The sequence below is a fragment of the Rhinolophus ferrumequinum genome, chromosome 15, assembly GCF_004115265.2.
Source record: "Rhinolophus ferrumequinum isolate MPI-CBG mRhiFer1 chromosome 15, mRhiFer1_v1.p, whole genome shotgun sequence".
Taxonomy (NCBI): domain Eukaryota; kingdom Metazoa; phylum Chordata; class Mammalia; order Chiroptera; family Rhinolophidae; genus Rhinolophus; species Rhinolophus ferrumequinum.
Window position 1 is genome coordinate 17,706,626 of NC_046298.1, and position 12,621 is coordinate 17,719,246.

Below are 12,621 nucleotides of genomic sequence, written 5' to 3' on the forward strand. Positions count from 1 at the left end.
GCGGACATACATCTCACTCAAAAAACGAAACATTCTAACCTGGCCTCTCCTATCCGCATTCCTAACCCCCCGCCGGTGGCGGGAGCGGGAGGCAGGCGGCAGGGGGTTGCCTGGGCTGGGATTGTCTGAACAACCCAGGTGCTCTGGGGTCGGGTGCGAAGAACCAGTATGGGGGCTGCGCAAAGGTCCTGATCAGCTCTGGTCCCCTAAGGCCCTAGAACTGCCTGGGACTCACTTCCCTCCTTCCCCTTGCTTTGACCCGGGTCGCTCAGCAGCGGCAAGCACTGAATCCCCGCTCTGCCCGACCTGTTCCAGATCCCAGATCACGGAGGCGCTGCGGAGCATAAACTTCGAGTACGGAGGACTGGGTTGGGTACCCAGCAGTGGTTGGCTGGATGTGCCCCGTAGGTGGCGGAGAGCGTAGAAGCCAAGCTGAGCCTCGATCGATCGATGAGCTCGGCAAGCAGCATGGTCAAGAGAGCTGGCCCGGGATGTGCAGGGGCGGGGCGGCAAGCTAGCCTGGGAGGGACGCGCCTGGCGGTGAGTCCCTATTGGCAGGCCGTTTGAGAGAGGTGTATCGTGATTGGCCCAATCGCTGTGGGTGGTGGCGGGCGGCGGGGTTAAGCGCGTCGCCGCGCTCCGGCCTAGGCGCGAGCCCGGAGCGCTGAATCCTCACCTCGGACCTGGACCTACGTTCTCACGCCATGGGTCTCTGCCTCTGCCCCTACGGCGCAGTCCTGCTCCCTGGTGGCCTCTTATTTCTCCTGCTGTTTGCAGACCCGGCGTTCCCCGCCGGACGTCCCCCTCCGGTGGTCCTGGGTGAGGCTCGCGTCCAGTCTTGGGTCTGTTCGTTCGTGCGTCGAGCAGGACAGGGAGCAAGAGGGAGGGCTGTCTTCCCAGTTTGCATCTGTTCTAAGCACGGAGTTGGGGAGCGTATGACTGTCGTGTCACCTGGGTTGGTCCTCCACCTCCCGCCATACTGGGCGCGGGTGTGGTCAACTTCTCTGTCACATTCCCTGTAGAATATGGGGGTAAGCGGGAAGGTTACCGTGCAGTTTTCCATCGGTTATCCTATCCACAAAAGGTCCAAATCTTGCCTCGCCTTATCCCCATTTTTCAGTTGCAAAAAACAGGTCCTTTTGCCCCACTCCTGAGGGCCAGTGCTGGGAAAGGTGGCCTCAGAGTTGGCCCCCAGGAGACTTAGCGTTAACTTGGGCTTGGCTAGGAGGCTGCCTCCCTCAACCCTTCCAGCCTCACACAGAGGGCATTGCTGGGAGGAAGCTCTTTGGGAAAGGATTGCTCTCCTTTGAGGAGAGAGGGCTCCCCTGAAACTTATCAAATGGGTGACATTGTGCCTGAGGGAGAAGGCCCTAGGGAATCTGAGGATGACTAAAGACAGGTAAGACTTGGGACAGTGGCTATGAACAGATGTCAGGAAGCATGCCTGTACTTTTACCCTTCCAGACCTGCTTGAACTAAGCTATGTTGGGATCAGGAGACCTCTCCTGCTTACCTGCTCCTTGATCCTGGCCTCTGTAACTGTACAGAAGCCACAGTGTTTCCTTGTGGTGGTGGGCAGAGATGAGATCTCTGTCTTGAGGGCCTTGAATGCCTAATGCAGGCTGTCGTTCTCACCCAAAAGTAGTGTGTCGGTGAGCAGCCAGGACTCCTGAAGGCAGAGGCATGCTGAGGTATATGTTACATACTGAGTCTGCTGCAGTATGACCCCTATGCTCTTTCTGCTGGGAGTATTTTAAAGGGGATGATGCAGATCATAGAAAGGTAGGATTGGCAGGCAGTTTGGTCCTAAGGAATCCCCCACCATGAGCTCGGGGCCAGGAAATGCTCCAGGAGGATGCTGGGCCCAGGTTCACTATGGGAATTAGGCAGACTTGGCCCTGCCTTCCCTAAACTTGCAGGATAATCCCCAGAGATGAGGTCTGTGCTGGGCAAGCACAGAGAATCCACTGACCCAGTCAGGGAAGACTTCCTGGAGTAAGCAGCTGGAGCTGTGGCCAGGAGAGAGTTCCTGGCAGAGGGAACTACATATTAGAGGGAGGGAGGCTGTCCAGGCTCTCTAGAGTGGAGTTGTGCGGGTTGGAGTGGTTTATGTAAGCTCATGACTGGTTGGGTCATCTGGACTTTATCCTGGGGGCCCTCAGGGAGCCATGGGTGGGCCTAAGGAGTTCTGGGTATAAAGGGTGTGGCATTGGGAAGTGTGTGGTTCTTGAAAGACATGCAGCCTTTTCTCCTGGATTGGTGCTAACTGCACTCATTAATGTACTGAGTTCTTGGTTATCCTAGGTCACAGCAGAGGAGCTTCAGGCCCAACCCAGAGTCACAGAGCAACTGAAATCCTGACCTGCCCAGCTTTTCAGAGAGTGAGGCTGTTGGTATTAATCCCAGGAAAACCCATGGTGGGCAGTGGACAAGCTATTCCTGGGCACAGAGCAGGGACCTGCCCTTGGCCACCAAAGGATCAGCATCCAAGGGTGACCAGCCTCTATGGGCGGGACTCAAATTGGTGGTAGAGGAAGCAGAGGCCAGAAAAGTGACACAGAAGAAGACCCTCGGCAGGGGGAAGGGTCTACAGTAAGCCATCTCTACCTCTCCCAGCCTTAGTTTCTTCAGCTGTAAAGTGAGCATAATAATGACGTTCTCTTTCAGTGTTACTTGAGGTGAAAGACACATGGATGGCTCTTGTCCTAGTTCTAGGCACAAGGGTGCTCAGGAAGTGACCATACTATTTTTAGAGGTCACGCAGCCTGGCCAGAGTAAAAGACATCCAGGCAAGGCAGATCTGGTGACTTCCTCTTTCAGCCATTTCCTTTGGTGGAGATAATTACCAAGGTCTCAGCACTCCTCTGCCCAGTCCACGGGCGTGTCATCCAGAGCCTGTCATGTTGGGGACTCCCCACTTCTGCACCTACATCATGAAAGGAGGTGAAGGCAATTGCTATGCCTGCCTCCCGTGGCTGACCTGAGGACACTGAAATGGTGCGCAGATGGGTGTGCCCTCTGCTGGGCTGGGTTTACAGTCTGAGCCCCGTGAATGCCTAGGAGAGCCACGCTCTGGTTGTTCACTCTGTGATCATGGATCCTAAATGGGAATGAATTTGGGAGGTGTCGGGAGCATGGCATGTGGGAGCAGGTGAAGCCTGAAAGGTCCCTGAGAGTAAATAGACCCTAAAGGGCCTTGAATATTGGACAGTGAAGCAACGGGTATAGGTTTGAGTGTCACAAGGCTCCCCAGGGCTCTGTGTAGACTCGATAGGCCAGCTTGGATAGAGAGAAGTCATCCTTGAGGCCTGTTCACCCCCACCCACCACTGGGCTATGGCCAGAATGGTGTGTTGGTTCAGGTTAGCCATCTCCAACACTTGGTCCAAGGGTGCTGAGATGCTAGGGCCCTCTACATGATCTGCCCTGTGAAACCTTACTGGACTGTGGCCTTTAGCAAGTCCTGGGGACTTTGGTAGGTCAGCAGGTGCCAGGATGAGCTTCTTTCAACTGTGTTTCTGTTCATGGGCTCCTTCTACAAGCCTGTCTTGGAGTGCTTTGTCTGGTTCAATTTTGATGGGTTAAGTAGCCCAGTGCTCTGTCCTGTTTCTCATTCCTTTGGTCAGAGTGAACAAGGCCCTGCCAACTCTGTTGCGTGGGGTGGCTGTGGGTGGAAGGCCTTTGGGTTCAAGCCTTGAAGGTGCCAGCCTGTCGGACCCAGGGTCTCATGAATGCTTTATGCCCTGCTACAGTGCCTGGTGATTTGGGCAACCAGCTGGAGGCAAAGCTGGACAAGCCGAAGGTTGTGCACTACCTCTGCTCCAAAAAAACGGACAGCTACTTCACACTCTGGCTGAACCTCGAACTGCTGCTGCCTGTCATCATTGACTGCTGGATTGACAATATCAGGTGGGAGCTGGGGCGCAGGCGGGGTGCTGCTCAACAACTCAACCTAAAGAGGCCTCCAGAGTCCATTTCCATCTCACCCCCACCTCAAGAGACCGCAAGGTCACTGACCTTTTTCCCTTCCCATTTCCTCGGTCTGGTAGGCACCACCTTTTGCAATCTCAGACAGAACTTTCTTCCCTCTCCCACTGCTCTTGACCGTACCCTCTCCTTTCCATGCCTTGTGCCTCAAGCCCTAACCCTGGTTTCTACGCTTTAGCCCCTGTTCATAGCCTCAATGTGGCCCTGACCCCTTCCCTTGCCTCTGGCTTGGCCACACTTGCCCCTTCAGCTTCTTGTTCTTCCTGGGACATACCATGTTTCCATGCCTTTGCAGATGCTGTTCTTTCAACCTGGAATCTACTTCTATACCCTTTGCCTGATAAATTCCCTCCCATTCACCCTTTCAAACCTAAGCTAGGTCCCTGCCACTCCTGAGCTGTTAACCTCTCCTTCCCCCATGCTACCTGCCTGTTTCCTCTGATCCTCCGGAAACTTTGTTTCCAAGGGTGTTTCCATATAATAAGAATTACTGTTTATTGAATATATACACACTGTGCATTTTATATACTTTCATTTAGTCTTATGGCAACCCTATGAAACAGGTGCTGTTTTCAAACCTGTTTTGCAGTGGAGGAAATCTGGAAGCTCAAATCCATTACAAAATTGCCTAGGGTCACTCAGCTCATAAGGGGCAGAACCGGGATTCAAACCTAGAATTGTGTGACCCTGAGCTGTTTCCCTCCCAGACTGAGCTCCCTGAAGGCAGGGACTATATCTCCTTTATCTTTATAGCAGTAGAACCTAGAGCACAACTGGTGCTCAATAAAGGTGTGAGCCGAATGTAATCTTAACAAATTAAAATTTGTTCCTGGAGCTTTACTTTCCCAGTCGTAATCTTAAAAGAGGCCGGCATTGTTGACTCTTCCTCCTCTGTGCGTGATCAGAGTTATTTCTGGGCTGTTGATCTGCATTTCTATTTTTGTACCAGAGACATGGTCTCAGGTACTGCCAATTGGAGGTGTGGGCTGATACCAAGAGGGGCTCGTCTACCTTCATTGCTCCTGTGACCTATTTAGACTTTCATCCAACACAGAGCTGCATTGCTTTCCAGAACTATTTTCTGCACTTTGCTGAGTGGCCATTCGGATAATCTACAGATTGCCCTAGAGATAGCAGGCCACCAGGACCTATTATTTGGGTCAATGTGGGGGAGCCTGTCAGCTTTCTCTGGCTGATCTTTAAGGAGGATGGAACCCAGACCCACCAGGTCGAGCCTATGTTCTCTCGGGCACATTTGCCTCCTTGGTATCAAGGGAGGCCAGAGCAGGTTCCAGGACTGGCATAAGGCTTTCCTCCTGCTCCCACTACCCCAGCTTTGCCTGTCCACCCACGTAGCAGCCAAGGAGCTGGCTGTCTCTTGGTTTGGTTCTGTCGTGTGCTGCTCTCACTGTCTCCTTTGCCCTGTGATGTGTTGCAGTAGTGACAGGACCTGGGTCTATAGGGATGAGCGGAAGGAGCCTGTGAGGTTAGCCTCCCTGCCTTTTGGGGTCAAGTGTGAGCTTCGTGGCAGAGCTAGGCCTGGCACTTCCCTCTCTCAGCCAGAACCAAGACCTGCATTCGGGGTGGGTGACATTGAGAAGAAGGGACTATTGTCTCAGTGGGAGTCCTGGGGTCAATTTTTGGAGTGAGCCTTGGTGGGAGTCCTCACTCTGATCTGTGCTTTATAAACTTGCTTTGTTATGTGGGGCAGGAACAAACTTTCGTTGACCCTCAAGGTTCTTTTGGCTGGTCTAATAATCAAATAGATGTGAGATAGATTAGCAAGAGAAGATAACCAAACTTATTATACATGTGTGGAAATCCCACGTACATGAGAGAATCAGAGGCCCCACATGCACGAGAAGTTCAGGGACAGAAAGGGATGAGGTAAGATGCCCTGGGGGCTTCAAAGGTTCATTGCAGAATGATACGAAGAGCAGATGTTTAATAAATAGAAGTTTGCCCTGCCCATATAGGTGGGCCAAAAAGAGATCACTGATAATCTCTTATTGTGGGCAAGGCTCCTAATTCAAGTTCTTCTAGCTAGTTAAAGGGAGGGACAGAAGTTTCTCTTGAGCCTGACTCAAGCTAAAATTGCCCTTAGCTCAAAATAATCTGTACACCGTGGAAGCACATCTCCGGTGACTAGCTCTGAACCCCCACAGTTACTTTCTGGTCTCCCCTATACATCTGACCAAACCTGAGGATGGGAAGGGAGTACAGCTCAGGACACAGGGCGGTACTGAGAGACACCCAAGTTCAGTGCTACCTCTGTGTCACCAGCTCAATATCCCCTCCTGACAGGCTCGTGTATAACAGAACGTCCCGGGCCACCCAGTTTCCTGATGGTGTGGATGTGCATGTCCCCGGCTTTGGGCAGACCTTCTCACTGGAGTTCCTGGACCCCAGCAAAAGCAGTGTTGGTATGTAGCCCTTCTCATGCTTTCCAGGAATGGGGCCAGATTGAGGTTTTGCTGGACTCCTAGAGCAGGAGGAACCCTGTTTGTTTGAAGGGGTAACCTGTGACCTGTCTCTGATCGATGTGGGCACAGAGCACTCCTTCAGGGACCTCCCTGCAGTAGATGTCACAGTCTCCTTGGCAAGGGTGGTGTAGGTGGTGACACTGACTGCAACCTCTGTAATCCTATGCAGTTCTATCTACAGGTTCCTATTTTCACACAATGGTGGAAAGCCTTGTGGGCTGGGGCTACACACGGGGTGAGGATGTCCGGGGAGCCCCCTACGACTGGCGCCGAGCCCCAAGTAAGTGGTCACCCTTGTTTCCTACCTGAGGTCTTAGGAGGTGGGGACAGGGAGGTCACAGCCACCACAGGCCCTGGGCTCTCCCCTACACCTGGACCTCTGGTGCCTCGCCCAGTGGTGACAGCTACCACCCCTGGTCAATCGGTCCTGTCCTTCCCCACTCCTCTCCCCAGGCTTTCTGGGCCTCTGAGCCCTGGGGAATGATAGTGAGTCTGAGGAGGGGAAAAGGAACCCCTTTGTCTCCTACCTTCATGGCACCTGAGGGAAAACCAGCCCATTCCCACTGGGATTTTAGCACTCTCCCCACTAGTCAGTGATTCAGGTGCCAGGACCCTTCTTGCCTGACCCCTGCCTGGCTCTGGCCTGCAGATGAAAACGGGCCCTACTTCCTGGCCCTCCAGGAGATGATCGAGGCGATGCACCAGCTGTATGGGGGCCCTGTGGTGCTGGTTGCCCACAGTATGGGCAACATGTACACGCTCTACTTTCTGCAGCGGCAGCCACAGGCCTGGAAGGACAAGTATATTCGTGCCTTCGTGGCATTGGGCGCACCCTGGGGGGGCGTGGCCAAGACCCTGCGCGTCCTGGCCTCAGGTAAGCCCCTGCCTGGCCCACCATGGGGGGATGTGTTGGGGGTGGCATTTTCTCATTCCCTCTACAGCATCCTCCTGGGCCATGCTCACTTCTCTTTTGGGTCTGAACCCTTCTTTCTCTAGAATGGTATTCTTTTCGAAATACCTCTTTTTGCTAAAGAGAATCCAACACTGCTCCTAATGTTGTCTCTCTGGTTGACCCTTATTGTCTGTGTAACTATCTTACTGCATGAACATGGAGTGGCAGAACTGTTGGTCATACAGCTGCTCGTGCACATGTGTACACACACTGTGCTCAGGCCTGGGTGGCCTGACTTGCTTTGACCCAGAGTTCTTTGGGGAGTCTTCTCCCTCTCTCTTACCCCCATCCTCACTTCATTCCATCTTTGCCCCAGAGAAGGAAGACTATACTACAGTTTCCTGTTTATGAGTTACAACTCCATGTGTAGCAGCGGGGAACCCTTGTGGGCAACACAGGGAGGAAGCAGGTGCAGATCTGCTTGGGCCTGCTTGCTAGGCAGTTGGGAAAACCATCTCCTTCCCCATTCTTCCCCAGTCCACCTGCCTTTTCACAACTGTCAGAACCTGCCAGCTGCAGCCATAGGGCTTTCCTCCCTCTGCTAGGATTAGGTGTGAGTCCCATGGCCCCTCACTTTAGGAGCCATGAGGCAGAGCTGTGCCAAGCATCTGATGAGCTTTCTCCCTCAAGTCACTGGCACTGCCTGACCTGCTTGTTGTGATCAGATCAGACCAGTGCTCGTCCCAGTAGTGACCCTGGATTGGCTGGGCAGCTTCCCTGTGAGTCCTCTTAGAGCTTTGCCTCAGATGCTGGGAAGTTGTTCTCTCAGGCCCTGGCAGTCCAGGAGCGGGGGTGGGGGAGGGGTGGTAGTCATGGACCTCTAGCTAAGGGGTTCCCTTTCTTTGGAGGTCCTAGAGCCAGGCCCCACCAGGCAGAGCTGTTTTTCTATGGTCAGTCAGAGAGGTAGAGTGATGATGGATGGCCATGGGTCCTGAACAGGGTCAGAGGTTCCTGTTCCCAAGTTCCAGCTCAACCTCTGGAGGTCTCACCGGCTGGTGGGTGTGTTTGTGTTATTGGCATTCCCATGTGAGAAGGACTCTCACTCTGTCTGCAGCCTCCTCTCCTGCCCTGTCCAGGTCAGTGACAGGTAGGTGACTGGTATGAGACCAGGACTGGCTGGCAGCAGGCCTAAGCCAAGGAAGAATGTTTACATAGCTCAATGTAATAAAAAAAATAAATGAAAAAGAAAGAGGAACGTGCCTGTGAGCTGACCACTTGCTGATTCACCTTCCATAAGGTCAGTGTCCACAGGCCCAGTGATAAGTCACATACCATGTGGGTGTGTGTTGCCTAAACCCCAGGTGACAAAATGCAAAAGGAAAGAAACAAGGCTTGGTTGGGTGCTTCCCGGATGTAGCAAAAATAAAGGGAAACAGTAAAAGCCAGTGCAGGCATGGGAGTTATAATGGTCACAGTGGAGAGATGTTGGTGCACTGACTGGGCCACTGGCTGGGGTCCAGCAGGGTCCCTGGGGGTGAGCATGATGCCCCGCCAGCTTGCCTTCCTCAGCACACTCATTGGAGCCCTCTCTCTGCAGGGGACAACAACCGGATCCCGGTCATTAGTCCCCTGAAGATCCGGGAGCAGCAGCGGTCTGCCGTCTCTACCAGCTGGTTGCTGCCCTACAACTATACCTGGTCCCCTGAGAAGGTGTTTGTGCGCACACCCACGACCAACTACACGCTGCGCGACTATCAGCGCTTCTTCCAGGACATTGGCTTTGACGATGGCTGGCTCATGCGTCAGGACACGGAGGGGCTGGTTGAAGCTATGGTGCCACCTGGCGTGCAGCTGCACTGCCTCTATGGCACTGGTGTCCCCACGCCAGACTCCTTCTACTATGAGAGCTTCCCGGACAGCGACCCTAAAATCTACTTTGGTGATGGCGATGGCACTGTGAACTTGCAGAGTGCCCTGCAGTGCCAGACCTGGCGCAACCGCCAGGAGCACCAAGTATCATTGCAGGCACTGCCAGGCAGCGAGCACATTGAGATGTTAGCCAATGCCACTACCCTGGCCTATCTGAAACGCGTGCTCCTTGAGCCCTGATTCTTGGGCTAGGCAGGGCTGTGCAATAGCTCAGCCACAGCTACTTTTCTTGGCCTCCAGGGCTGCCATAGCCCATGAGTTTAGCAATTTGTGACTGACCATCCATGGCCCTGGGACTTGGAGTATGAAACCTCTGCCATGGGGAATACTGTTTCCTATTCTTTCTCTGGGAATGAGGAAGGAAGAAATAGTCTGGACTCACTAGAGGGACCCTTAATGGAAAAACTGCTGCTTCTGATGGAATTGTGACCTCAGGACTGGCTCCACGGTTGGATTGGCTGGCACCTGGATCCAATCCTCAACTCAGGGGCCATGTGTTCTTCCTACCCCTGTGGCCTTTTCACATTCACACACCAGGCCCTGGCCCCTTAGCCTTCCATGAGGGATATGGCTGAACTGTGGGCCCTATTCCCAAAAGTCCCAGGGGTGGGCACCTGGTCCCTGAGGTGATCCCACACGCTGGCCACAGGTAGACCTTCTACTAGCCATGGGTGGCTGGAGCTGCTGGCTTCTCTGTGGCCTAGCTGCTCCACAGTCTGACTGTGGTTTTTGTGGGGCAGCCCAGTTCCCCCTGCGGGCAGGGGTGGGTTGTGTCCTCTGTGGTTCCCAGGCCCTGGGTATTCACTCCTACCTCCCTCACCTCCAAAAACAGCCTAGCTCAGGATTGGAAAGCAGACGCCGCCCTCACCCTCGAGCCAGTTGTGGGGGGAGCTCTGATCCCTTTGGTTGGGCTGTTTCCCGCAGTATTGATGCTGGCTCCCTTTGCCCTGGGACTGTGGTTCAAGGAAGAGCAAGGCCCCGTGCTCTGGCCTTTTAGATCGTCATGAAAAAAGAATTCAAGGGAGCAGCCACGGTGACTCAGAGCTTCCCTGAACTGCCCTCTTGCTAACCCCACCATGTTGCCACCCTGCCCTAGGGTTTCTCTAGCACCCAAGTGGGCTGGCACAGGGCTGAAAGGAGACAGGGCTGCTGCCTACCCTGCCCAGCACCTACCTCCACCAGGCAGCTCAGTGGTGTTTAGTGTGTAGGGATTAGCTCAGACACTTGAGTGGGCCCCTGTGAGAGCCAGGTGCCTTGGAGCCCCCTTGGGGGTTTTCTGTCTGTCTCAGAGGTGCTGCATGGATCTCCCTTTGATAGCAGGGCTGGAGAATCTGGATCTGCCGTGGTGGGCTTGGTTTCCAAGTCGGCAATAGCCAAAGGCCAAGACATGGGTCTAGCCACTAGGGCGGGGCCCCAAAGCCACGGTGAGACTAGACTGTGCTGCGCTCCCACAAGGTTTCTGTGGAGCCGGATTTTCTCTGTTGTGTACATACCCAGCATCTCTCTCTCCCTTCGTTCCTGAGTGGTGAGTCCTGCACGGGACTCGGAGCGGGCTGTACCTCGATTCTGGCAATAAAAGTATTCTGGATGCTGTAAAGTACTCTGGCCTCGGCTCTGCTCTGAGCATGAGAGGAGGGAGGTAGTGGAGGGGTGAGGGGGCTAGAGAGGTAGGTAATCTGGGGTTAGACTTTTCCTGGGGCCTTGATGGGCGCTCAGCACGAAAGCGTAGCTCCTGTGTGCCTCTTTAGACTTCATCCTCCTGCCCCCTCCTCTGGAATCTGTTTCCCTTCCTGGGACCTGAAACATCCCTGTTGGAATATAGTTCCTGTTTTTGTCTAGTCACAGGCCCCACATGCCACCTCAGATCTGGGTACCAAGGACAATCCTGCAGGTCACCCTGGCTGGACTCCCCAGTCTGTTCTCTCAGCTCGCCGGTCTCAGCATCCTTTGAACCTAGAGCTCCAGACACCACCCCTCTATTTTGTTTCACCTCCTCTGCCCACCATCTGTCCTGCTTTGGGGACAGAATAAGACTGAGGGAGGAAGAGACACTAGACTGGGACCGGTATGGACAGAGGCCGAGAGGGGCAGAGACTAGGACTAAGAGACTGGGGACCAAGTGGAGATGGATAAAGACAGAAACAGAGAGTCTGAGAGAGGGAAACATGCATTGGAATGGGGCCCAGGCCTGAAATCTAGTGCAGAGCCACGAGCCAGGGCCAGTTGAGGTGGTAGCCCCGGTTCCTGTCTCCATAGGGCAGGGCCAGCCTGGGCTTCAGGCCTTGATACATTCTCGGCCACTAGAGGGAACTCTGAGCCCTCTCACCACACCAATTACTATTGGCCAAACCTGGGAGAAGGGGTGGCCTAGAGAGGGTGAGGATGCCTAGGGATACACAGGTCCAGCTGCATCACCGGCTTTGGTAAAAGGATGACAACACGAAAGGGAGCAAACCCTTACCCCCAGGCCCTGCGCAGCCTGACTCCTAACTCTGCAGACACCCACACACCCATATGGTGGCCTTGCAGCCACTCATTCACCCTTGACCCATTTCAGCTGAACTGTCACCCTTGGTTTCATAGCTGCAGAGAGGGCATGGAGTCAGAGCAGGCTTCAGGACCAGCAGACCGGGTTTCAAATCTGAGTTCTATGAGCTCGTTGAATAGTCTGGGGAGTCTCCTGACCTCCCTGAGCCTCAGTTTGCTCATTTGAAGAATGGGGATGAATAAATATACCCTGCAGGGTAGCCCTGAGGAACACTGGTGGTGTTGGAGAACATCCAATTCAGTGCTTGGTGCATACTGGGCTTTCAGCTGGTGGGCTGCTGTAACTGGGTTTGAGACAGCAAAGCCTGAGGTCTGGGAGCTGGAAGGTTGTATGTGTAGCTATTGCAAGGACAAGTGAACTGGCTGCCACTGTGTGACACAAGTGTCCAGAGCCTCCAGGGAGGCAGGAGGAACTGATCCAGGGGGCAAAGGGTCAGACTAATGACTCCAAATATATACAAACTGTCATCGACACCTAAAGAAGGTATTCGAAGCAGAGAGCACAAGGGCTTTTCATCTCACGTCTATAGGGAGGAAGATGGAAGGGTTTTAGGCAGAGGAGTTATGAAGTCATTCCAATCTGTATTTTTGGAGCACCCCCTACCCTGTGGGGATGGGTTGGAGGAAGCAGGATAGGGATTGGGAGGCTATTAAGGCTGGGGAGAAGAAAACCATGAGATGCAGCGTCTATGGGGCTGAAGGAGGAGGGGTTCAGGGTGCTGTCCGCCTCTGGCTGAGTCACTGTTTGGCGGGGAGCAAGTGTTTGGGTGTGGTCAGTCTGGAA

General features: G+C 53.9%; 1 protein-coding gene across 3 annotated transcripts; it reads left to right on the top strand.

Moving 5' to 3' along the window:
* Window positions 1-434: 434 nt before the first annotated feature.
* Window positions 435-10,890, top strand: PLA2G15 (phospholipase A2 group XV). Of its 3 annotated transcripts, none has more exons than XM_033129127.1 (6): window positions 435-819; window positions 3,752-3,908; window positions 6,291-6,409; window positions 6,651-6,749; window positions 7,244-7,343; window positions 8,959-9,126. In XM_033129127.1, exons 1-6 carry the CDS (start codon window positions 705-707, stop codon window positions 8,984-8,986), a joined length of 618 nt encoding a protein of 205 aa, XP_032985018.1. In that variant the 5' UTR covers window positions 435-704; the 3' UTR covers window positions 8,987-9,126. The 3 variants fall into 3 exon arrangements, with proteins under 3 accessions (XP_032985018.1, XP_032985016.1, XP_032985017.1); XM_033129125.1 differs by having other exon boundaries at window positions 444-819; window positions 6,639-6,749; window positions 7,119-7,343; window positions 8,959-10,890; XM_033129126.1 differs by having other exon boundaries at window positions 445-819; window positions 7,119-7,343; window positions 8,959-10,890.
* Window positions 10,891-12,621: the final 1,731 nt, after the last annotated feature.